The sequence below is a fragment of the Ananas comosus genome, linkage group 15, assembly GCF_001540865.1.
Source record: "Ananas comosus cultivar F153 linkage group 15, ASM154086v1, whole genome shotgun sequence".
Classification (NCBI taxonomy): Eukaryota; Viridiplantae; Streptophyta; class Magnoliopsida; order Poales; family Bromeliaceae; genus Ananas; species Ananas comosus.
Window position 1 is genome coordinate 7,377,578 of NC_033635.1, and position 23,803 is coordinate 7,401,380.

A 23,803-nucleotide genomic window follows, 5' to 3' on the forward strand; every position below is an offset into this window, starting at 1 on the left:
TCTAATCTAAGTAATCTTAGGCTTAGCTCGAACGCAACCTAGCGAATTGTACTCGCAACATGGAAATTTTATTTATTCTCACTTGCGTCAAACTTTAGTTCAGAGAAGTTTTCAGGTTTTTCCAGTCAACAAACGTTCACAGTATTATGCTCCTCATGAACTAGAAAAGAAAGAGAAACAAGTGCGACAAACAAGATTAAGTTTTTTTTTCTTTTCCACAAAAAAAAAGAAAAAGAAAAGAAAAGAGAAAAAAAGAGGAAAAAGAAAAAAGAAAGAAAAGAAAGATTGAGGCTGCTTGAACACCGCACCAAATACCATCAGATTAATTCAACAGAGGGGCACACAAACAACATAGAGAGCGCTCTGAGATTCAGAGGTTTCATTTAGAAAGAAAGAAAAAAATCCTAGCTAGATTTCATGAGAGATGCAGTCACAGTTTGAAATTAATTACAGAGCAAGCAATGACTGCCGAGTTAGTAGCTAATTTAATTTAGCATCTTTTAATCTTCATTGTCATAATCCTCATCCTCGTCTATCTGCATCGTCAGCTGTACAAACCTGGAAGGTTCTACACCGATGTTTGCTGCTACATCTGGTAAAGGCCAAGCAGAACACTCTCCGTGGTTAGGCTCCACTGCTTCTACATTTGCACCTGCAGATGCGTCGGAAGCAGGGTTGTTGCCTAAGGGATGTGCGCTCTGAATAATCTTCTCATCGCCACCCGTGTTCTTCTCTGAACCATCAGCTGCATGCTCAGAGCAGAACTCAGCAGCGTGTTCGGCAAATATGCTACTCTCATCATCACACTTCACATATCCGATTTCTCTCGCCCTCGTAGGAGGCCGCCCTCGACCTCTTCCTCGGCCCCGGCCCCGGCCTCTTGGACTTATCTCAGAAGTTCTCATTGCCTGTGACAACGACATCTTTGGTCGCTCATGTACCACGAATTGGTGCAAGAACATAAGCAAGTCACAGAAAATTCAATAAAGAATACCATTTTGGTGGATCTTGATTCATCATTGTCATCCAAGTTACGATCATGTGAGAGTGTCTTTCTGACCAATGAAAATAGAATATTATGCAATTGATGTCTATCAGAAGTAATCTGAAGAACAAAAATTCAAGTGGTTAGTGAATTACTTGTTACCTTCTCCTGGATATCCCTTTTTCATCTCCACAAGGTTCTGTGCCACCAATGTTAGGTACCTTGTTGACGACATCAGTCAAGAAATCAAAAGCACTATACATCTTTACACATTGCTTTCTGCAAATTCCAGAAAAAAGAATAGTAGTCAATACTTTCAGAGTCTGTTGTTGGATTAGCAGCAGCTCTTTTTTATCTATATAGCTCTTGAGGACAAGGAAAAATTAACTGTAACATAGATAAGTTATAATAAGACAAATCATCGAGTATAGACAGTGTATTTTACCTGAGAACTACAGAAACTAATCTATAATGTCACACTTTGATTACGTGCTACTTCTGGAAAAGATTCAAATGTTCTGGTAAGTAACTACTTCTCATCCCCTAGCAATGAAAAATAAAGTCCATTGGCTCCCATTTAATGCTCACCTAATGGGACTATCACGTAAACACAATCATGAGCAGTCTTTGCACATTGTAATGCGGAGTAAGTCTCACCAAATGATGAATGTAGAAATATTTAAAATAAATCAGGCAAATCCGTGGGATCTCACCAAGTTAGAGCTAAGGCTGTTTGAAAATTAAATTTCCACTCCAAAAAAGTTTCAAAGCATTGGTATCTATCTGCCTCGCTCTTAAAATTAAATCTCACGAGTTATTGGCTGCCGAAAGAATTTCTTGCAGCTTAGCTCAAGCATGCCATTCAAGAGTACAGATACTATTCATACTAGAACAAAAGTTGCAGAAAATCACCAATGATATGTTTCAGTGCTGAAAACATTTCCACAATTTGATCTGAGGGTGGAATTGTAGTTTCTTTGAAATTATCTAATACCTTTAAGCAGGTTTGAGATATACTCCCATGTCCCATAATGTACCAAATGTGGACCATTTATTTATTTGCAATTTGGACTGACGATCTAACACTTTAGAGTCCATTTGCCACCTCTGAATGTTCAAGACAATAGGTATTCACATAGAACTGTAAATGGCTGTGGCGTTGGTAGATTGCTTTGTGTGCAACATAGACCATGGAGAGGTTAAGACAGGTATGGTACGAAAACTCTGATCAAGTCACCATTACGAATTTGTATAATGCTCCCCAGAAAAATACACAGGCTGAAATGGTGTTAATACTATGGTTAAGCAGTCTAAGATGCTAAAGAGGGAAACAATACTTGAAAAATGTCAAACACAATAACATAGATTGCACTTATAGGATGAGGAGTATCAAGCTGACTTCTTTATTCCCTTAACCCATTGGAGTGCTAATAATCCTTGGATGAATGATTAGGCATTTTCTGCTCACTGACTTTTCTTGCTTTGGGATCTAAAACAGACTTTGGAGGATCTACAAACTTCATGTAAATTACAGGTCCAAAACCTGATATTTCCAGATATATTTTCCATTCATGATTTTGGTACAGTAGACAGCAGCCATGCAAACTATCCGAAATGGAGGTAGGTTATGGAATTTATCACTTGAGGAGTTCTGTTTTCGCAATAGTACACAAAAAAATTGAAAGAGCCAAGTATATGAGTTCTGTTTGTCAGTTCTATAATGATGCTATGAAGGCCAAGAGATCATTAAGAGTGCAATAATATAGATACGTAGGAAATGAAGCCATAAACCTAAGCAATTCCAATGTAAAAGTTAAAACAAGGATGTACTTTTGCTCTGCAAGTTATAATCGTACTAGGGAGGATCAGTACATCAATATGTTTAAGCAAATGATGAGACTTCAAGATCTTCTCTTTGCCTTTGTCACAGGGCCTTACTTTTAGTTCTGCTTTGCTAACATCAGAATGATGAATTACTATAACCATCCGACCCGCTAGCAATAATAACTCGTTGGGCCCAAACCACCGGTCCAAAATATTTAAGCCCAGTTATTATACAGATTGTCCAAATCCAGATCACAGACATACAGATCAGAATTACTAGCAATGTGAGATTCTAGAGATAGCTCCTACGGGTTCAAGAGGTGGCTCCCACCAAACCAGTTGGTGTAGCACTTTGTCTCGTATAGCACTTAGCTCTCACACTTTCGGCTGGTATTTGGCTTTTCGGCTGGTATTCGGCTCTGATACTAATTGTAACGACCCGACTCGCTAGTAACAATAACGAGCCGGCCTAAAATGCTTAAACCCAGTTATTATTACTAGCGTACGAGGCCTCATATAAACTGATTGGAATCAGTATCCCATCCGATGTGGGACTATTGGGGCGTTACAATTACAGTCTGTTTTCTGAATGTAACAAAGTGCCACCAGGGCATAAGGCCAAAAGTTGTACGGCATTTCAACCCTCAACAAAACTACCTAAAGGAATTATGGCAAGGATCAAAACAGATTTTACTTGTCTCACAAGGCCAACACGTAACCCTAATCACGTACATATGATGCTACACTCATCTTGACCCGATCCTTAACCGTTAAGCATGCAGGCAATTAATATGTTCTCCAAAAAGCAGGCATCTATTGAAGTTTCAATCCCTTAAAAGTTCCTGTTTGAAGCATCTGTACAGACAAGGAATACATGATGCACTCTTAACAAGTATAAGTGAAGCAATAATATATTAACAAGTAACAAAGGTGATGATAATAGTGGTACAGAGACTACAAACATCGACAGTTATTATGCTATGGTCCGTTTAGTTGATACAAGAGCGCTTGCTATCAGTATATCTTTGAGTGCAGTATATAACTATACCTACCTCATAGTTTCTGAGAATAAACAACACGAGGCCAAAGCCCCAAACAGTAATAAGTTGACAATTGAAAAACCTTTCAGAAAAACCTTGAAAAATTACCACCATCTACTTTCCTACATTGAAGAAAAGAGCAATGCAACAAGAAACATAATCATAATCAGACTAATCAAAACATAAATGGACCAAATTTATAACAAACCCACTTCGAAATGGAAAGTCATCATTCCTGACAACACCAGAATATTTAAGCATATCAACTTACAAGTGCAAAGAATTCAGTGTCTTTGCCCCACTTTGAAGAGTAATTTCGTAAGTCCTGTCACAAAGATCTTGCAGAAATAACTCCAATGCTTTTGCTGCAATACAATCATACATAAATAATCTTAGCAATTATCCACTATTTCATATGATGCACTCCATCAAAACTCCTGATAGAAATAATGAGCAGATTTTAAAAGATCTTAATATCTATGAAATGTTTGTATGAAGAGAGCCCCTGTTTCTTCACATCTATGCAATAGTTTTAATATGTATTTAAAGGAAGAATTTGGGGAGGCTCATGTTCTTAAGCCAGGAGGCAGAATATATCATATTAAGGATTATCACATACAACTGGTAGACAATGAAAATCCAGTAAACATGGAAATTTATAGAAGTAAAAGAAACAACTAAATCGCAAGTTTTGCTTTTATCCTTCATTCCAGAGAATCGGTCGGAGAAAATTATTGCCAGTAAAGTAGTGATGTAAAGGAACATCGAATTCATAGGCACTAACTTATTTTACATGTCACCCTGATTTGTTTTAATCTTTTGAGAACGAAAGTTTAGAGTAAAACACCAATTTAAACCTTCGCTAGAAGAGACATTTAGTTTTCATCAACTACAGTTCAAACCAGTTGCAAATGTTATATTGGCATTAATTAGCTATTTATAAATGAAATTTGACCAAAAGAAGAAAATTAGCAAAACAATTACAATTAACAAACTTCTACAAGCTTTATATTTATCCTTAATTTAGATGAATCTCTTAACATTAGCTACACAGAATTGAGTACAAGCAGCACTTTGTCGGTTTGCATGATTCATTGGCTATTGCGCTACTTTGCTACTTTGATCTCCAAACAAAACTGTCTGACTGTTAGTGGATAGTGAGACCCTAAGGAAACTCTCCTAACAACTCAAACCAGCTCATATTTTCTTACTCATCTTCATAGAGTTTTCCCTCATAAAGCAAGTAATATAATTGCATCTACTTAGGTCAATTTTCAGTAATACTAGCTGGGAGCTTTTTTTTAGTCCACTTGAAGGTCCTGATAAGTACAATTTCATAGGATGAAAGGATTACACCTACGAGGTGATACATCATATTCCAAGAAAAAATGACTTAAAGGTGGTGTACATAGTTTGGCCTAGCTTTAGCTTTTAGAGAAGTGATTTCTTCAGAATTGCTTTTCGTTTGGAAAAGTGATTTCTACTAAAAGCTATAGAGCGTTTAGTAGAGTTTAATAGAAAAGTGATCTTTCTGAAGTGATTTTGTAAAATTGTTTGACAAATTTGTTTTCGCTTAAGTGATTTTTCCTTACGTATAATGCTAATATTACATCAGTACTCATGAATTTAGAGTTGTTTAGTTAATCTTACTGCTATTTATAGAAAAAAGTACATAATAATATTTGTTAATAAATCTAAAGCCACCATCAACTATTTAAAAAAAAATTGCAGTGTTGAATAAAAATTATAATAGCAATTTATCTTAACATGCTCATCAACGATGCAGCAATGCGACCCTGAGTTTGGGTCATGATATAATCATATGTTATTCCACTATTATTCTATACCAAAGCACTAATGTGCATGCAATTCATGTCTCGATCACATCTATAGAACTTTTCATCTTGTGCCAAACTGATCCTAATAAAATTGCGAGCAAGGAAAATGATTAGATGTTTTTCTTTAAAAATTTCAATGTGGTTCTTATTGGATATCATCTTTTCTTATCCTTCGTATATTTTATTTGCTCAAATACTACTTATATTAACTGATAGGGACAATAAACAAAATCAAATTGCAATACAATGAATCCATCTGATTAGGCCGAATACGACCAGAACTAGTCAGAGTCGACAATCGGATCTAGCCAAGGCCATATTCGACTGGATTAGATCTAGTCGGAACCAACCAGAACCGACTGGATCGGATCCAGTCGGAACCTCCCTGTTACAGCCGGATCCAGCCTGAGAGGACTGGACGGGTTGAATCCAACTGAAAGTCGCTGGAGGCACCATGAACATGTGCAAAGGCGCGCGCGCACACGCACATAGAAAGAGCGAGAGAGTCGGAGAGAGAAGGTGGTCGCAGTCATTTCCTTGGTTGGAAAGAGGAGGTGGAAGAAAAGATGGAAGAGAGGGATTTTACTGGTGGGAGAGAGGTAGAAGACAACAAAGTAGGAGAGAGGGTGTAAGAAAAATAAAGAAAAATAATAAATGAATAAAATAGGATATGGGAACATTTATATGAATTGCTTAGGGGCAATTTGGGTATTTTTGTAAAATTATCATAGGGGTGAAACTGATTGTGCGGGAATTAGTTTTTGAGAAGTAGCTTTCAGCTGTTTTTGATTCTGGGGCCCTAAAAATCACTTTTCTGATTCTGATTTTCATAATTAGATTTTAAAAACCATGTTACCAAACACTATATGAGGCCAAAACTCACTTTTGGCCCCTAAAATCACTTTCCAAAAACTAGGCCAAACACCCTGATAGACGTATTATCAAGACTAGTGTTTAAAATAGCGGCCAATATTGCAGTTTTAATGGGTAGAGTTTAGGTAAACGCTACACTATGCTATTAAAAATGGAATATAGCGCACTAGGATTGTAGCAGCCGCTATGGCTCCTATAGCAGCAGCTATAACAGGATAAGAAGCGGGTCAAGTTTAGATCTCATTTTTTAAAGATTCAATTGATCAATTAAGTCCTAAAATCACTAAATTTTAAAAAATAATTCTAATAGAAGAAATAAAGCACTTAGCCACCGTTTGGTTCGGGGTTAAGTAAAAACTTGTTATTCCAGATATAGAGTTAAAGTTCAGGGTTGAGGGGTTAGAGTAATTTTATGTTTGGTTGAGAATTGGGTTTAATCCAGATATAGATAAAATAGTGTTTGGTTGGAATAGGTAGGATAAGAAGGATAGTGGGTAAAATAGTATTTTGTTTGGTTGGATTTGTGAGGTGGGGTGGGGTTAGCTACCCCACCCTAAATGCGCTATCCCGGGATAGCCCATTTGTGGTGGGGTTAGCTAACCCCACCCTCCAAATTAGGTGTTTGGGAATAGCTTTGGGGTTAAGGGGTTATTCCACCCCTTAATTCCAAACTAAACGGGTGCTTAGTGGGTATCGAAGGAACTATTCAATTTTATTTCTTACGACAAACAAATGAGAAAAGTATGATTTTATTTGTGTGGAAAAAAAAGCAATATGACAACAACACAAATGCGACTATGAAAGTAGAAACACTACTTGGAATATATAAATGTAAGGAAATTGAGTTTGTTATACTTTTATATTTGGAACTAATAGGTTATTGATGTTATTTTAAATACAAATACAGTTAAAAATATAAGCATTCGAATAATTCATTATGAATCCCGCTATGAGTTCATAACTGCTGTAATCATGTCCGCTATCCACTATCCGCTTTGACACCCCCCAAACACTATGTACTCACTATCCACTATCTACAACTTTGATCTAGACTCTTTATCAACCAATAATCCAATGCCACTTGAGTATACAAAAGCAATATGATGAACAAAATGTTCATGCATCTAAACAAGCACGGAAGGTTTTTTTAATTATACAAGATTTGTGGCCAAAATTCAGGCAAAATTCTATCAGCAGTATATTGCTTCCTCAAAGTAAAAATGTGTCTTGCCATTACTAACCATCACTAAAAGAGAGGTGTGAACCAAAATATGATATCCAGTAAACCAGAAACACAAGAAATAAAGATCTCTCTCTCTAAGTTATTTGTTTCATAAAAATATATTAGGCACTATTCGCCTATGCTTGTGCATATTAGTGATCCTTTTTTTTTCTCTTTCCCCTTGTTTTGCTGCATAGGTGAACAACTGGGCTGTTTTTGTCAAACGTGTTTTACACCATTATTTATCAATTTCCTATTGTACTACTCTGTAGCTTAGGGAACATATTAGCAAAGGCAAAAGTAAACAAGTGAAGAGGCTAGGTTGCCAACAAATTAACAAGAGTATGGGGTGATGTCAAGGTTTAGGGGCCTATAGACATGTTACATGTTCAGAAAAACATGTATTTTTGCACAAGCTAATTGTACGGACCCGATCCGCTAGCAATAATAACTCGGTTGGCCCAAACCACCGATCCAAAATATTTAAGCCTAATTATTATTACTAGAGTGCGAGCCTCATATATTCCAACTCAAAATCCTTTTCCCATCCGATGTAGGACTATTGGGGCATTACAAATTCCCCCGTTTATAAATACATCTATATATATATATATATATATATATATATAGAGGGAGAGAGAGAGAGAGAGAGAGAGTACGTCTCCTGTGCTTTCGAAAGTACAGAGGCCTCCGTGCTTGTAAGTTGTTTTCGATGAGAGGACATCCGATTTGACGATCGACTCCGTTAGGCATAATCTACGCTACTGGAACTATTTAGAAACCAAATTTCATAATATTTCGACATCATTTACCAAGTGATCAAAAGGTCTAAAAAATAACTATTTTAACAGTCAATGTGGCACGTTTTTAAATTCAACGATGTAAAACAATCCAAATTACATGAAATGTTAATAGTAGAATAAATTCTACAACATCAATAGCAAGATCCATACTTCTGATTTGAAATTTGATTCTTTTATCACTATTTTTTATGAGATTTTTATTTTCAGCCATTCATTTCGAAGCTACTCGTTCACTAGGCAAATAAAGTCAAAAAATTATGAAATTTGGTTTCTAAATAGTTCCAATAGCGTAGATCATGTTTAACGGAATCGATCGCCAAATCGGATGTCCCATCATCGAAAACAACTTACCAGCACGAAAGCCTCTGTACTTTCGAAAGTATAGGAGCCTATATATATATATATATATATATATATATATATATATATATATATATATAGAGTTGAGCTAGAATACTCTCGATAGTAAACGGGGCGTTTTATATCGAGTTGTTTCGATGATAGAGCTTTCAAATGACGATCGGCTCCGTTGAACATGATCTATACCACTTGAAGTGTTTAGAAATCAAATTTCAAATCTTTTCGACATCATTTGTCTACATGATCAAAGGGTTTCAAAATTTGTAATTTAATGGTGGATAAGAGACGTTTTCTCGTTTAACGGTGTAAAGATATTCAAATTAATTGAATTTTTGTTAGAAAATTCTTTAAACTATTTAAAACAAGATCTATACTCTTGATCTTAATTACAAGACTCCTATCATCATTTTTTAAAGAATATTCATTTTCAGCCATTCATTTTTTGTTCACTAGATGGATAAAAGAACAATATCGAAAGTGCGTGAAATTTGATTTCTAGGTAGTTTAAATGGTTTAGATCATATTTAACGGAGCGATCGTCAATTTGGAAGCTCTATCATCGAAAACAACTCGATAGTAAAACACCCCGTTTACTATCGAGAGTATTCTAGCTCAACTCTATATATTATATATATATATATATATATATATATATATATATATATATATACTATCCTCTTAAGAGGATAGTAGCACTTGTCCTATCAAGTTGTTTTTTGATGATAGAGATTCTGAATCGATGATCGGAGCCGTTGAGCTTGATCTAGAGTATTTGAAATATCTAGAAACTAAATTTCATAAATTTTAAAAATTATTTACATGGTGATCAAAGTGTCGTAAAATCGACAAATTTTGACGGCCTATTATGAGCCGTTTGCTTGTTTAACGGTGTAGAGCAATCCAAATTGCTTGAATTTTTGATAGAAAATTCTTTATACTATTTAGATAATGTTTGATAACTCTGATTATGAATTGAGAAAGTCTAACCTCTATTTTAAGAAGGTTATTCATTTATGACCGTTCATTTTTCAAACTCTTCGATAAACTTGATAATGATTTTTAAATATTAAAAAATTTGGTTTCTAAACTTTTCTAATTGTGTAGATCAATTTCAACGGTACCGATTATGAATTTGAAGCTCCGATCAATCAAAACGACTTGATAGGACAATGTCCTCAATCCTATTAATATGATAGTAGATAGACTATATATATATAGAGAGAGAGCTAGGCTGGTATACTATCGATAGCACAGAGGCCTCCGTGCTACCAAGTTGTTTTCAATGATGCCGTTTCCAAATCGACGATCAGCTCCGTTAGACTTGATCTACACTATTGAAAGCAAGGTTTTAAGTGCCCGTCAGCAAGGACCGTATCCACCGTGCCGTACCGTGCCAACAAGATACCGGCACGATACAGACCCCGTGCCGATGACACAGCTCAAAACCCTCTATTTTTTAAATTAGTAAGTAATTTCCTCAATAAAGTTCAAAAGATGTGATAAAAAGACAATAAATAGTTAGAATATTTCGTTGCTAAAAAAAATAAATATTTCATGCTATTATGTGTCGGCACACAAGAATTTTTTTAACCGGCACGCAAGAATTTTTTTAATCGGCACGCATCGGCATGGCTCGACATGCACCGTGCCGTACCGTACCGGCAAGTTTCCGACACGACCCCGTGCCACGGCACTTAAATCCTTGATTGAAAGTATTTGAAAACAAAATTTCATAATTTTTCGGTATCATTTACCTATCAAACGAGTAGTCTAAAATTGAACGGCTGAAAATAAAAATCTCATAAAAAATGATGATAAAAGACTTGAATTTAAGATCTCTAAATAGTAAAAAGAATTTTCTATAAAAATTTCATATGATTTGGATTGTTTTACACCGTTAAATTCACAAATACATCACATCTACCATTAAAATTGTCAATTTTGAGACCTTTTGATCACTAGCGAAATGATGCTGAAAAATTATGAAATTTAGTTTCCAAATACTTTCAATAGTGTAGATCAAGTCTAACGGAGCCGATCATTGATTTGGAAGCCGCATCATTGAAAACAACTTGGTAGCACGGAGGCCTCCGTGCTACCGATAGTATACCGGCCTAGCTCTATATATATACATATATATATATACACACCTCACATCCTCGTCAGGTCTAAACCCAATCACAGATATATAGACCAAAACTACCAGATGGTGTGAGATTTTAAAGGTTGCTCCTACGGGTTCAAGTGATAGCTCCCACCAAGCACGTGGTGTAGCACTTCATCCTGCATTAGCACTTAGCTCTCACACTTTCAGCTGGTATTTGGCTCTGATACCAATTGTAAGGACCGGACCCACTAGCAGTAAAAACTAGTTAGGCCCAAATCACCAGCCCAAAATGCTTCAGCCCAGTTATTATTACTAGGGTGCGAGACATATTCCAAATTAGAATCTTTTTCCCATCCGATGTAGAATTATTGGGGCGTTACACTAATGACACATTACACACTAGTTTCCCTTTGTTACATACATAAAAGAGAAAACTGTAACATCATCTTAACGTCTTTTTCAAATTTCCATATATAATACACTGCTTTTGAAATTTGGCCACCAAATATTGATGAAAGCTGCAAGCAACATACTTGACAGGATTTCAAATATCCAATACCTAGGTAACTTCCAAAGATGAGAAGAAGAAAAAAAAAAGCAATCAAAAGCTATAATGAATTACAATTATATATAACCAAGTAGGGAATTATGTTAAGCACAACAAACTTGGGACAGAATACCTAAATAAGTCTAATCTGAAAGTTTGAGACTTATCGGAGCAGTGTCTATGAAACATGTCACCAAGTATATATCACATTAAAATAAGTCCAATATGAAGGCGGTAAAACTATTTAACAACATGCAGAATATAGAGAGGAAAAAGAAAATTATTAAGTGGTTTTCATTGATATAGAGAATTTATATGATAGATACACTCATTTACCAAGTGCTAGGAAAGATTGTAATTCCCATTAACTAATAAATATATTGTTATGTATAACAGAGATGGTCAATATTGTATGAATTAGTGGCAGTAACACTAGTTAATGTCAGAAAAATTGTCAGCCCACGAATGTGTTTCCGATCCCTCTGGTGATGCCAGAAGTCGTTTAGATATACGATTTTATCCGGTTCCCATTTTATTTAGTATCCCTTATCCGGAAGTCACCTTTTCTTCTCATTAGGTTGTATGTCACGCTCCGGAGCCGCCAATTTGGTCAGTTTGGGCACGCCGACAGACGCCGAACGGACAGCACCGCCCCTGTCCGCCCAAGGCTTTAATCAACAAGTATAATTCAAGCAATTCAACAGGATGAATGCAATTATACTAGGTTTGCTCGAGGGCAAACAAAAACCATAATAGCGAAAGCTCTAAGCTACTACTATAAACATACAACCCATACATGTCATTTGATTACATTTGAATCAAACACAAGTAAACTAACATTTACATTCATTCTTATCCATTCATTTACATCACATTGTCCTTTAACCAATTATCCCGGGGTACACATGGTTCACCCCAAACTCACAAACCATAATTCCCGTCTACCGGGGGAGGCTACTAGCATTACCACCCGAGGGAACAATGACGGGGCCTCTCCCCGTGGTGTCTACACTCCGGAGTACGCCGCTTGAGAAGGAACTACCTCTCTCAAGCCAAAGCCAGTGTGAGTACGATCCAATCCTCAATTTGAGGAAGTATTGCCAAACCTGTCTCAATGCACAAGCCTCAATGCTAAGGATAGGTCATTACCATATCACATTCCCACTATATCTGAGCCACAATGGTCCTAATGCCATTCTAGGTTAAACCTTGTTTAGCCGTTCTTAATCTCGATGTCAATCTCGTCACTAATGTCAATGTCACCTTTGTTTACTATTGTCATAGTCTTTTCTCACATTCACATGCACATAGGATTTGTCACATAAATAGCTTACATAGTTCTTTGTAAATTCATATATTCTCTAACATATAATCGAATCCCAACCAAATACTCATTTCACTACCCTATATGCATGAATGCTACAATATCAAGATGCTCAATTAAGGTAACATAGATATAGAAGGAAATTCGGTGTTTCCGGATAGCACCCACCACCTGTGGGTATGCTAGGATGCCGCGGTCCTGATTTCACGATTTTTAGACCTCTACGCCGCAAGCTGCGACGATCTGTACCAATTTAGCTTCCTTTCTCAATATCTCCGCGTACGCTCGTCGTATCGCGGAACCGAGCGCACCAACGCGTTCGTTGGCCTACCAATTAGGTTTAAAAAAGATCAAACCCAAGCTTTGACCTCAAAATTACAAAACCCTAACTTGAACTTTGCAAACTCACCTTAGAGTCTAAGGTTTTCCTCCAAAAGCTCTTGACCAAGCTTGTCTTCACCTAGAGGAGCTTCTTCTCCAAGCTTTTCTCCTCCCAAGCCCTCCTTGCTCCAAGCTCTATAGAGAAGGAGAGAGAGAAAGAGGGTTTTTAGAGAAAGAGAGGGAGATATTTTGTTTGGGGTTGAGAGGAAATGAGCCCTACACATAAGCTCTCTCACCTATACACCCAACTCATGTCACAATTGCCCCTAAGTCCCTCAACTTTCCATCTTTCACAACAGCCCAACCTGGGCATTTTTCGCATGCGGGGACCGGTCTCTCCACCAGGGACCGGTCTCACGGGGACCGGTCTCTCCCCGCAGGGACCGGTCCCCGAGAGCAAAACTCTCAGGACCTAGCTGCTGGGGTAATTTTCGCTTACGGGGACCGGTCTCTCCCCGCAGGGACCAGTCCCCGAGAGCACACCTCTCAGGACTTAGTCAATTTTTCACATTTTTTGGCTGGCTACGCGTACGGAGACTGGTCTCTTACACAGGGACCGGACCCCGAGAGCACAAATCCTAGGACTTAGCCAAATTTTCAGATTTTGCTCTCTAGAGTCCCATTACCTTATACAATGGTTCCAATGCACTTAGAACCCTTTCCAACTCGTTCCACTCCGCGCTTCGCTCGTTTCGACGAAACTCGGCATGACTTACGGGGATGCCATACGTTACATTGTACCTCCCAACAAGATTCTACAAAGGTATCCTTGACGATCCTAGACACCAACTCTAGGTCTGGCGCAGCAAGAGCCTTCGGCTTCTCTTTATTTTGCCCTTTTATGATGATATTTTTTGATTGCAAAGGAGTTGTGCCTTTGAATCTACAGGCTTTTGGAATATGTAGAAGTAAAACCAAGCATAAGATTGCAGAAGACTACCAAATATAAAAGTGCAACTTCGGGCATGTTTGTTTCACCGAAACTAGACTTTGGGTTGAAGTGGACTTTGGGTTGAACTAAAGTTCGGTGAAAACTACTTCTTTTCCGCTGTTTGTTTCGTAGTTATGAAAATGAAGTTCCACCAGTTCTGCTGTTTGTTTGGTAGAAGTGTATAATATAAAACTATAATTTATATATAAATAATAAATATTTTAATAAATAAAAATAATATAATTATATTTTTATATAATTAAAATTTAATTTAAAACAACTAAATTATTTGTTTATACATAAATTATAGTAATAAAGATAATAAAATTATAAAATAAAATTATAAAGAAAAAAAAATTAATACTTAATTAATCAATATTTATCATATTTTAAATGTACAAACTAAATAAAGAAAATATTAAAATTTAACTAATCAATTTTTATCATATTTTAGATATATTAACTGAATAAAAAAAAATTAATAATATAATTAAATATATTTAAATATAACTAGCTTTATTTATTATATTATTTTATTATTTTTTTTCACCTCTCTTCACCGTAATTGACTTCGGCCCACGATGGGCCGAAGTCAATTACACCATTTGAGGTTAACTCGAGTTTCGACCGTAACTTTTTTACGGCGAACCAAACAACGGAAGTGGTCGTTTAGGGCGAAAACGACTTCCCTCCTCTCCACTTCCACCCCACTTCCACCCAAACAAACATGCCTTTAAGTGAAATGAGAAGGGACGAAGATTTATTGCAGATTGAAGAGTATGATATATCCAAAGATGAGAATGTTCATAACTCACGTCGACTATTCAGAAAAACAGAAACTTAAGAAGAATTCAGAACAAGGATTAAGTCTTAATGGATATAGTGTAGTATCGTGGGAGTTTTATGCTTGACAGAACCTCTAAATCCAAACCTTATAGGACATTATCACAAATAATGTTGAGCCAGTACGAACAATGGGCACAAGGATGAGTAATTGCAATGAGAATGCTGAAGCAACTACATGATGATAAAACAGAAGTTAGTATTGACGAATAATGACTTTTACACCAAGGTGGTGGGAGTACGCCCAATTAAAACAAAAGTGAGGATGGGCCTTTAAAGCTGGTACAACCAAATTGAATAAAGGAATGTAGTTGCACAGGTCAAATGCAAGACGAAATAGATGGTGACGCCACAAGAGGACATTAGTAAAGATAGAGTTGCTATGAGATGATCCATGTTTACAAGGAAGCGCCTGAATATAAGACTGGAAGACAACAGAAAATATGATACTGTTCCTGCTTGATTTATTGCAAGTATCAAAAAGAAAGCCACACTTTAAGATTTATTTAAAACAACACAATATGTACTACATAAAAGATGATGTACCTTTTTATGAGTTCTCCCATGTTAACTATTTTTACCCCAAATCATTCATAGTTTTCCTATGGTATCTAAATATCACTGTAAAACTTAAATGCCGAAATCATCAAAACTACTGACTATGAAAATAAAGGAAAGCACTAAATAGAAACCTTGTTATGAGCCAAACAACGATACCCAAGTCACCGCAATTAACAAATTGTTCACACATCTACATTGGCGGGTGGCGGGCATGAGAAAAGTCCTACATGTTCTCAGCTCTCTAGATGGCTTGCTAGTAAATAACTTTCATTCCATAAGACATATATCAATTGTTGTATTACTTACAAACTAAGAGAGGCACAGCTAATGCAATCTTGCCAACATCCTCATCTGCTTGCATTATCTTCTTTATTCGTGCCTGTGACAACAAAAAATGTTAAAACAATATAAGTTAGCCACATAGTCCCCATATTAGCAACACAAGTAGAGCTATTATCCAAATTTAAGGCATTTGAGACTCTGTTAAGCACTGAACTATTAGATCAACAGATAAACAAACTAGAGAGCTCAACATCAGATAATTATTATTCATAAAATTGCCAATTAGCTAGAAATTATTTTTCTGTTACTGGAGAATTTATAGCTATAGGATCTCAACATTACTTTTTTATCATGTGCTAATCTACAGTGAGAAATTAGCATTTGTTCAAAATTTTCATATTCATAAATCCTGATCAATAGAGTAACTTCTACCTACTGCTACAAAGATATACTACCAATTGTGTTGACCAGAAGAGGGACCATCAATCACAGCTCTTCTAAACAAAAGTGTCATTGGATAGTGAGTAATACTTGATACGGTTTTTATTATCCAACATAATACCGAACTATTGGACTGAGATACATATCTAGTCTGTATAAAGCAATTGAATCCTTCAAACTTGTTTTAATTATAAAGGAACTGACACCAATAGCATATGTAATAACAAATAAAACATTGTCCATACATAGCTATCAAAAAAAAGGCGTGAGATAGATTATGAGAGATAGAAACACTATCCTAAAATGCAGCATATGAACCTACATAAGTGGCAACGTATGTAGATGTGATTCCTTTATTGCCTCACATAGGCCTTATGTGCCATGGTTGATAGGCCTTAGCAGTACAAAATGAATCATCAGCAAGTTGCCTTTGTTTGCTGGTTTTAGATTGATATAAATGAGTTATACACAATGAATGTAGATTATAGATTCCTGTTCTTTATAACAGGTTTTCACTTTTAGGAGAGCTATGGATGGTACCTGAACCATAATGCATTTTAAATTGATTTTCTAAACTCTAAAGGCTGATTTCAGTTTTGTTAGTTAATCTTTCGATATTTTTCATTTCTTTCCCTCTCAGTCAGAATTTAACTGTGGTCTCTGTACATTGTGACACCAGGCTGTAAGAGTCACTTAATGGAAGGTCAACCGAAACATTCAAAGGAAATAAACTATCATAGACTGAAATAGGTGAACTTCACTTCTCTTGTCAAAACCTTATAGTGTCTCGCTTCAACAGTCCATTTGTCTAGCACACGATAGGTCAATTCTAGTAACAGTCTTTGTTCTCAGTGTAAATGAAGAAATGATAGGTAAATTGATTTAAGTCAATCTGGTTCCTTTTATAAATTGATCCAACTTTTGATCATTCAAAGTTTGTCCTATAATCTACAGAGTAATCCAGCTTGCAGAAAGTTGGATATCCAACTACATCCAACTACATTAGGAACGTGACCACATGGTTGACCCAAAGGAAGAGCATGTCAGCTTCATAACCTACAATAGTAGGTTTCCAAGAAATCAGGTGGGGTGGGTAATAACAAGCCATGTCTTTCATTGAACGAGCACAGACCACACGTAATTACTGCGTAGAGCGGCAAGAGACTATACAAACCCTAGAGTAGTGAAGGATTAGGCTCCAATCTCAATATCTGGAACAAAGTTTAATTGGTGACTTTGAAGTAAAATCTGTAATAGCCTAAGGTAATAGCGGTAACAGTCAGAATCAGTCTTAAATAGGTAATACCCATTCACAGAAGTTACCAATCACTCAAACAATCAAAAGCTAACAAAAAATAACTCTAAAAGTTGGGAAACAGATTGGCACTTGCTTTTAGAGCTAATTCACTTGGTTCGAGTTATCTACACATTATTTAGTTGTCAGATAACACTGTTGATTAATCCATATTTGTTTTTGAAGTTTCTTTTACAGAGATAATGTTCTAACGAAAAAAAAAAAAAAAAAAAAAAAAAAAAAAAAAAAAAAACAAATGTTCCTTCAGAGGAATAAAAATCTAGATCCATAACCAAGAAGCTGGCTCCTCTACCTAAATAGGTTTAAATTGCCCTCCTACTCTAATAGCCAAATCGGCGTTCCTATACCAAATCACAACCATAACATAACATTTCCTCCGATCAATTAACTCTAGGCCATCAAACAACCCCCGAGATCACCAATTAAACACCCAAACTCCCGTTTTATCACATGAATTAGGATTTCCAAAGCAATAGTAGCTAAATCGACACGTAGAAACGCATGATCCATCAAAGATCTTTAAAATATCACCAAAAAGGATGCAAAAAAACGCGGATCGGATCGGATCGAATAAACCTAGAAATAGAAAAGATAGAGAGGAGGGAAGGAGGAATCGAACCGCAGGGAATCGAGTACCGAGCTTCTTCCTCATCTCCTTCAGAAAAAACGCCGCGTCGCGGTAGATCTCTTCCACCTCTCACTCTCTCTTCGACCTCTCCCTCTCTCTCCTTCCTCGTTCAAACGCGACTATCGGATCGGGGTCTCCACCAGAAATTTGATTACCGCTTCAACGATTTACCTTTCCTTTTCTTTTTCTTTTTGTTAATCTTTTTCTTTCTGCCATTGCCAATTATTACTGTTAAGAGAGCGCACGTGAGAGCTCTCGTGTGCCTCGTGACGGTAAAATTCTTACGCGCACCTGGTGCATACGTAAATACGTCTACCGTTAACCCATTAGGGGCGTTTGGGTTATGGAATCTTCAAATCCAACGTACGTAACTCTAGTACACTGATATTTAAGGTTTTTCTTAAATATAATTTTTTTTATTATTTGTTTTAGGCCTTTTTGCATAAAAAATCTATTTATTTTGGACTTTTGCAAAACCGGATCACCTTTTTCGTTTTTGCAGATTCGGTCCGCTTTTTCAGCAAACTGACCAAAATACCCTTATTACATTTTCTCTTTCCTCTTTCTCTCTCCTCTTCGTTTCTGTCGTTCTTTTTTTTTTTTCTCGCCGAAAAAAAAAAGGCGGACCGTCGCCTTCTTCTTCACCGTCGCCTCTCTCCTCACCATCCTTCTTCACCGTCGCCCCCCTCCTGACCCTGCTCTCCACCGCCCGCGACCGCCTCCTCCTCTCCTCCGCCGCCGCGGACCCCCAGCCCGATCCCGTCGCCGCAGCGGCAGCGGCCGCGGCGAACGGGGTCGGGCTAGATGCGGAGAAGAAGACAACGGCGAAGAAGAAGAAGGGGAGGCCAAGCGGCAGGGCGTAGGAGGGGGAGGCGGAAGCGCAACCGGCACCAGCACCGGCACCAGCGCCGCGCGTGTTCTTCTCCGTCGGCGCTGCCCCTCCTCCCACCGCTGTGCAGAAGCCGCCGACCAGCGCCTCTGCTTCTCCCACGACGACGTCGAGACGCCGCGTCCGCCGCGGACCCCGAGCCCGATCCCGTAGCCGCAGCGGCAGCGGCCGCGGCGAACGGGGTCGAATTGTTTTTTATTTTAAACTGCACATCTTTAACAGATATTTATACCTCTTCTCCTCTTGTTGTACTGTTTCTCCTCTTGTTGCACTGTTTCTCCTCTTGTTGCACTGTTTCTCCTCTTGTTTCTCCTCTTGTTGCACTGTTTCTCCTCTTGTTGCACTGTTTCTCCTCTTTAAAGAGGAGAAACAGTGCAACAAGAGGAGAAGCAGTATAAATATCTCTTAAATGGGTGCAGTTTAAGATAATTGGGTGCAGTTTTTTTTTCTTGTTGCATCATTTTTTCTCTTGTTACACTGTTTTTTATTTTAAACTACACATCTTTAACAGATATTTATACTGCTTCTCCTCTTGTTGCACTGTTTCTCCTCTTGTTGCACTGTTTCTCCTCTTTAAAAAGGAGAAACAGTGCAACAAGAGGAGAAACAGTACAACAAGAGGAGAAGCAGTATAAATATCTCTTAAATGGATGCAATTTAAGATAAAAAATAGTGTAACAAGAGGATAAATGATGCAACAAGAGGAGAAACGGTGCAACAAGAGGAGAAACAGTGCAACTTTCATTTAAAGAGTGTAATTTTTATCTTAGTGGGTGCAGTNCTTCTCTATATGTTGATCAAAGCATGGAGAAAACCATAATCAATACCTCTATACCTTTCTTATTATTATTATTATTATTATTATTATCATCTATAATCTATAATCTATAACCCTATATTAAACCTCGATTTCTTATCCAACGTGGCGTTACCTCCTTCATTGGCTCTTTCTCTTCCAATGGTGATTTTTTTAGAACTCACCTTGAGATTAAATTAATTAATTCATGGTGTAATATTTAATTAGATACATTATATTCTACTGATGAGTGGGCTTTATAACTCCAGTCCACTCCCCTCCTCCGTTAATCCCGCCCCCCACTAATGAGTGGGCTTTATAACTCCTCCATTAATGAGTGGGCTTTATAACTCCAATCCACTCCCCTTCTCCATTAATCACCCCGCCCTCTCTCTTTTGCATGGCCTGTTATTTTCCATGCAACATTATCATCTAATCTTCTACCACCACACTTATCTCTCTCTCTCATTACATTAATGAAAATAATGAGGACGATGAAAAAGAAAAAGAAAAAAAAGAAGAAGAAAAGCATGCAAAGAACGTTGCCTCCTTCGAGAAGGATCGTCCTGCGAAGCCGAGCCGCGGCCTATAGAAGTGTCCGCTAGGCCGTCCGCGCCGGGGCCCCCTGTAACACACTGGACTTTCGCAAATGGCAAGGTTCGAGTGTTTGATCTGTGTTTCAAGTTTTTTCTAGATATCCTGGAGGGTCGTCGACAGTGTTCCGACCTATGGCTCGTGTTTCGAGATTTGTGGTTTAAAACTTTGCACCAAAATCCAAAAAGATGGATTTTTGGTTTGCTCTCGGATTAGCCTCAGTAGGGCTGTGTACCAGTATAGCCTTGATGGTTGTACCGGTACAAATGACTGTTCTCTATCAACCCGAGGCTCGAGTTTGCGCGTGTAGGATTTTGTACCGGTACACTCTTCCGTGTACCGGTACACTCTTCCGTGTACCGGTACACTTTGCCAGACTGCGAGCAGACCGAGTTTGAGGGGTGTTTTTGATATTGTAGCAACTCTATATCTCCACCCACGCCCCTTAGGTTCTCCCCTGAGCTGAGAACCTTGGAGAGGAAGGTAAGGGAGCCCTCCATCCCTTCTCTTTGTTTTTGTTGGGATTTTTGAAGTTTAATTACTTCATTTTGCTTCTTTTTGCATTTTGGTGGCTTTTCAACCATTGTTGAAGTCTTGGAGCCTAAAGAGGAGCTTGTTTGTAAGGAGAACTTCAACCCTAGCTGGTTTGGAGCTTAGTTGGGAGCATCTTAAGAGGTTAGTGGCTTAATTCTTGCCTTTAATCCATGATCTAGTTGAGTCTTGAGATCAAACCCTAGATTTGAGGAAATAGGGTTTGATTTTGGGATTTTTGATTGGAGGCTTTTGAAACCTATTTGATTGATTTAGAATCTTCCTCTAGGTTTGATTGGAAGGGTTCTAGCTTCCCTTTGGAGCTTCTGAGAGATTTTCACCACGATAGCTGAGTTTTGGCCCTTTTATTGAGTTGGTTAATATTTAACCTATTCGTTGTTCGTAACGTTCGTGTATCGCTCCTACTTTAACCTTTAGGGAGCTAGAAGGCTCGTGGACACCTTCGTCGGCGCAAACGAAGGCCGCGTGGAACTCTTGGTGGGTTTGGCCTCACCAAAATGGGATAAATCATCCCTATGATGGTTTTTACTTTTCGTAAAATGAAAATGCATGCATATTCTTACTAAATAGAATATTTGAGAATTTTAGAATGCTTAATATGTGCATGTTATGTATAAAGAACATTGGACCTTTCTTTAGTAGAGAACTGTTCAGGACTGGAACTTTGCATATGGTTAGCATTCTTACATTTGATTGAGTCATGTTGCATATAGTGTATATGACATGTAGGTTACACTCTTGGACTTAGAACGTATGCTTGGCATGGTTGGACATATTGTCATTAAGTGACATAGGTTAGAGTGTATGTAAGTAGTAAGCTAATGTCATAAAGCGGCATTAGGCTTGGGATGGTTTTGGGGCATAGTGAGATAATGCCATAAAGAGGCATTGGACATAGTGAACTTAGTAAACCTTCACTTGAGGCATAGACTAGACCCTCGGGGTTACTAGTGAGCATTTCCATGTTAGAGACATGATGACTGTTGAGTTGCTATTTCATATTAGAGACATGATGACTGTTGAGTTGCTATTCCATGTTAGAGACATGATGACGAGATCCGTGATATGATGGCTATGATTACTTGCCATTTGTGCTCATTCGCACATGCTTGTGAGGGTCGCTCCCTACAAGCCGGCACTCCGAAGTTGGCCTTTTGCGATGCAGTTCGCGCGTGCGGGATTGAGACGCCTGTAGGGTCGCATGGGACAGTCTCATTCCAGAGTGGGATGACGAGCTACCACGGGCAGCTAGGCGGCGAGGCGCCTGTAGGGTCGGGTGGGACAGTCTCATTCCTCGAGNGCGGCGACGCCGCTCTGTCTTCGCCGCTCTCTGGGAAGAGAAAGAAAAAAAAGAACGAGAGAAAAAAGAGAAAAGAAAAAGGTATAAGGGCACCTCTGCTCCGTCTTCGCCGCTCTCTGGGAAGAAAAAGAAAAAAGAACGAGAGAAAAAAAGAGGAGAGAGAAAGAGGAAAGAGAAAAAGGTATAAGGGTATTTTGGTCAGTTTGCTGAAAAAGCGGACGGAATCTGCAAAAGCCAAAAAGATGGCCCGATTTTGCAAAAGCCCAAAATAAGTGGATTTTTTATGCAAATTGGCCTTTGTTTTAATATAACTCAAACATTCTAAAAATTAAATTCACTTATTAGGGCCAGTTTGGAGATCATTGAAAAAAAAAAAAATAGAGTTTCATTTTACACTGTATTTGATATGATGAAAAACTCTATACTCTATTAAAAAAAATACTTTGTTTTGAGTATTTGGATTGTCTTAAAAAAATTATTCTATTATTATTGTTATATAAAAATAAATTAAGAAAAATTGCATTAAACAAAACTAAGCTTCTCTATATGTTGATCAAAGCATGGAGAAAACCATAATCAATACCTCTATACCTTTCTTATTATTATTATTATTATTATTATTATCATCTATAATCTATAATCTATAACCCTATATTAAACCTCGATTTCTTATCCAACGTGGCGTTACCTCCTTCATTGGCTCTTTCTCTTCCAATGGTGATTTTTTTAGAACTCACCTTGAGATTAAATTAATTAATTCATGGTGTAATATTTAATTAGATACATTATATTCTACTAATGAGTGGGCTTTATAACTCCAGTCCACTCCCCTCCTCCGTTAATCCCGCCCCCCACTAATGAGTGGGCTTTATAACTCCTCCATTAATGAGTGGGCTTTATAACTCCAATCCACTCCCCTTCTCCATTAATCACCCCGCCCTCTCTCTTTTGCATGGCCTGTTATTTTCCATGCAACATTATCATCTAATCTTCTACCACCACACTTATCTCTCTCTCTCATTACATTAATGAAAATAATGAGGACGATGAAAAAGAAAAAGAAAAAAAAGAAGAAGAAAAGCATGCAAAGAACGTTGCCTCCTTCGAGAAGGATCGTCCTGCGAAGCCGAGCCGCGGCCTATAGAAGTGTCCGCTAGGCCGTCCGCGCCGGGGCCCCCTGTAACACACTGGACTTTCGCAAATGGCAAGGTTCGAGTGTTTGATCTGTGTTTCAAGTTTTTTCTAGATATCCTGGAGGGTCGTCGACAGTGTTCCGACCTATGGCTCGTGTTTCGAGATTTGTGGTTTAAAACTTTGCACCAAAATCCAAAAAGATGGATTTTTGGTTTGCTCTCGGATTAGCCTCA

General features: G+C 37.7%; 1 protein-coding gene across 2 annotated transcripts; it reads right to left on the reverse strand.

Annotated features, from left to right (window-relative positions):
* On the reverse strand, nt 276-18,496 carry LOC109721573 (dr1-associated corepressor-like). 2 transcript variants are annotated; one of them, XM_020249240.1, is made up of 6 exons: nt 18,297-18,496; nt 15,946-16,018; nt 4,121-4,214; nt 1,148-1,264; nt 995-1,055; nt 276-908 (listed from the first exon to the last, which is right to left on the reverse strand). In XM_020249240.1, the coding sequence occupies exons 1-6, from the start codon at nt 18,327-18,329 to the stop codon at nt 501-503; spliced, it is 786 nt and encodes a 261-aa protein (XP_020104829.1). In that variant the 5' UTR covers nt 18,330-18,496; the 3' UTR covers nt 276-500. The 2 variants fall into 2 exon arrangements, with proteins under 2 accessions (XP_020104829.1, XP_020104831.1); XM_020249242.1 differs by lacking the exon at nt 18,297-18,496 and adding an exon at nt 12,161-12,253 and having other exon boundaries at nt 15,946-16,016.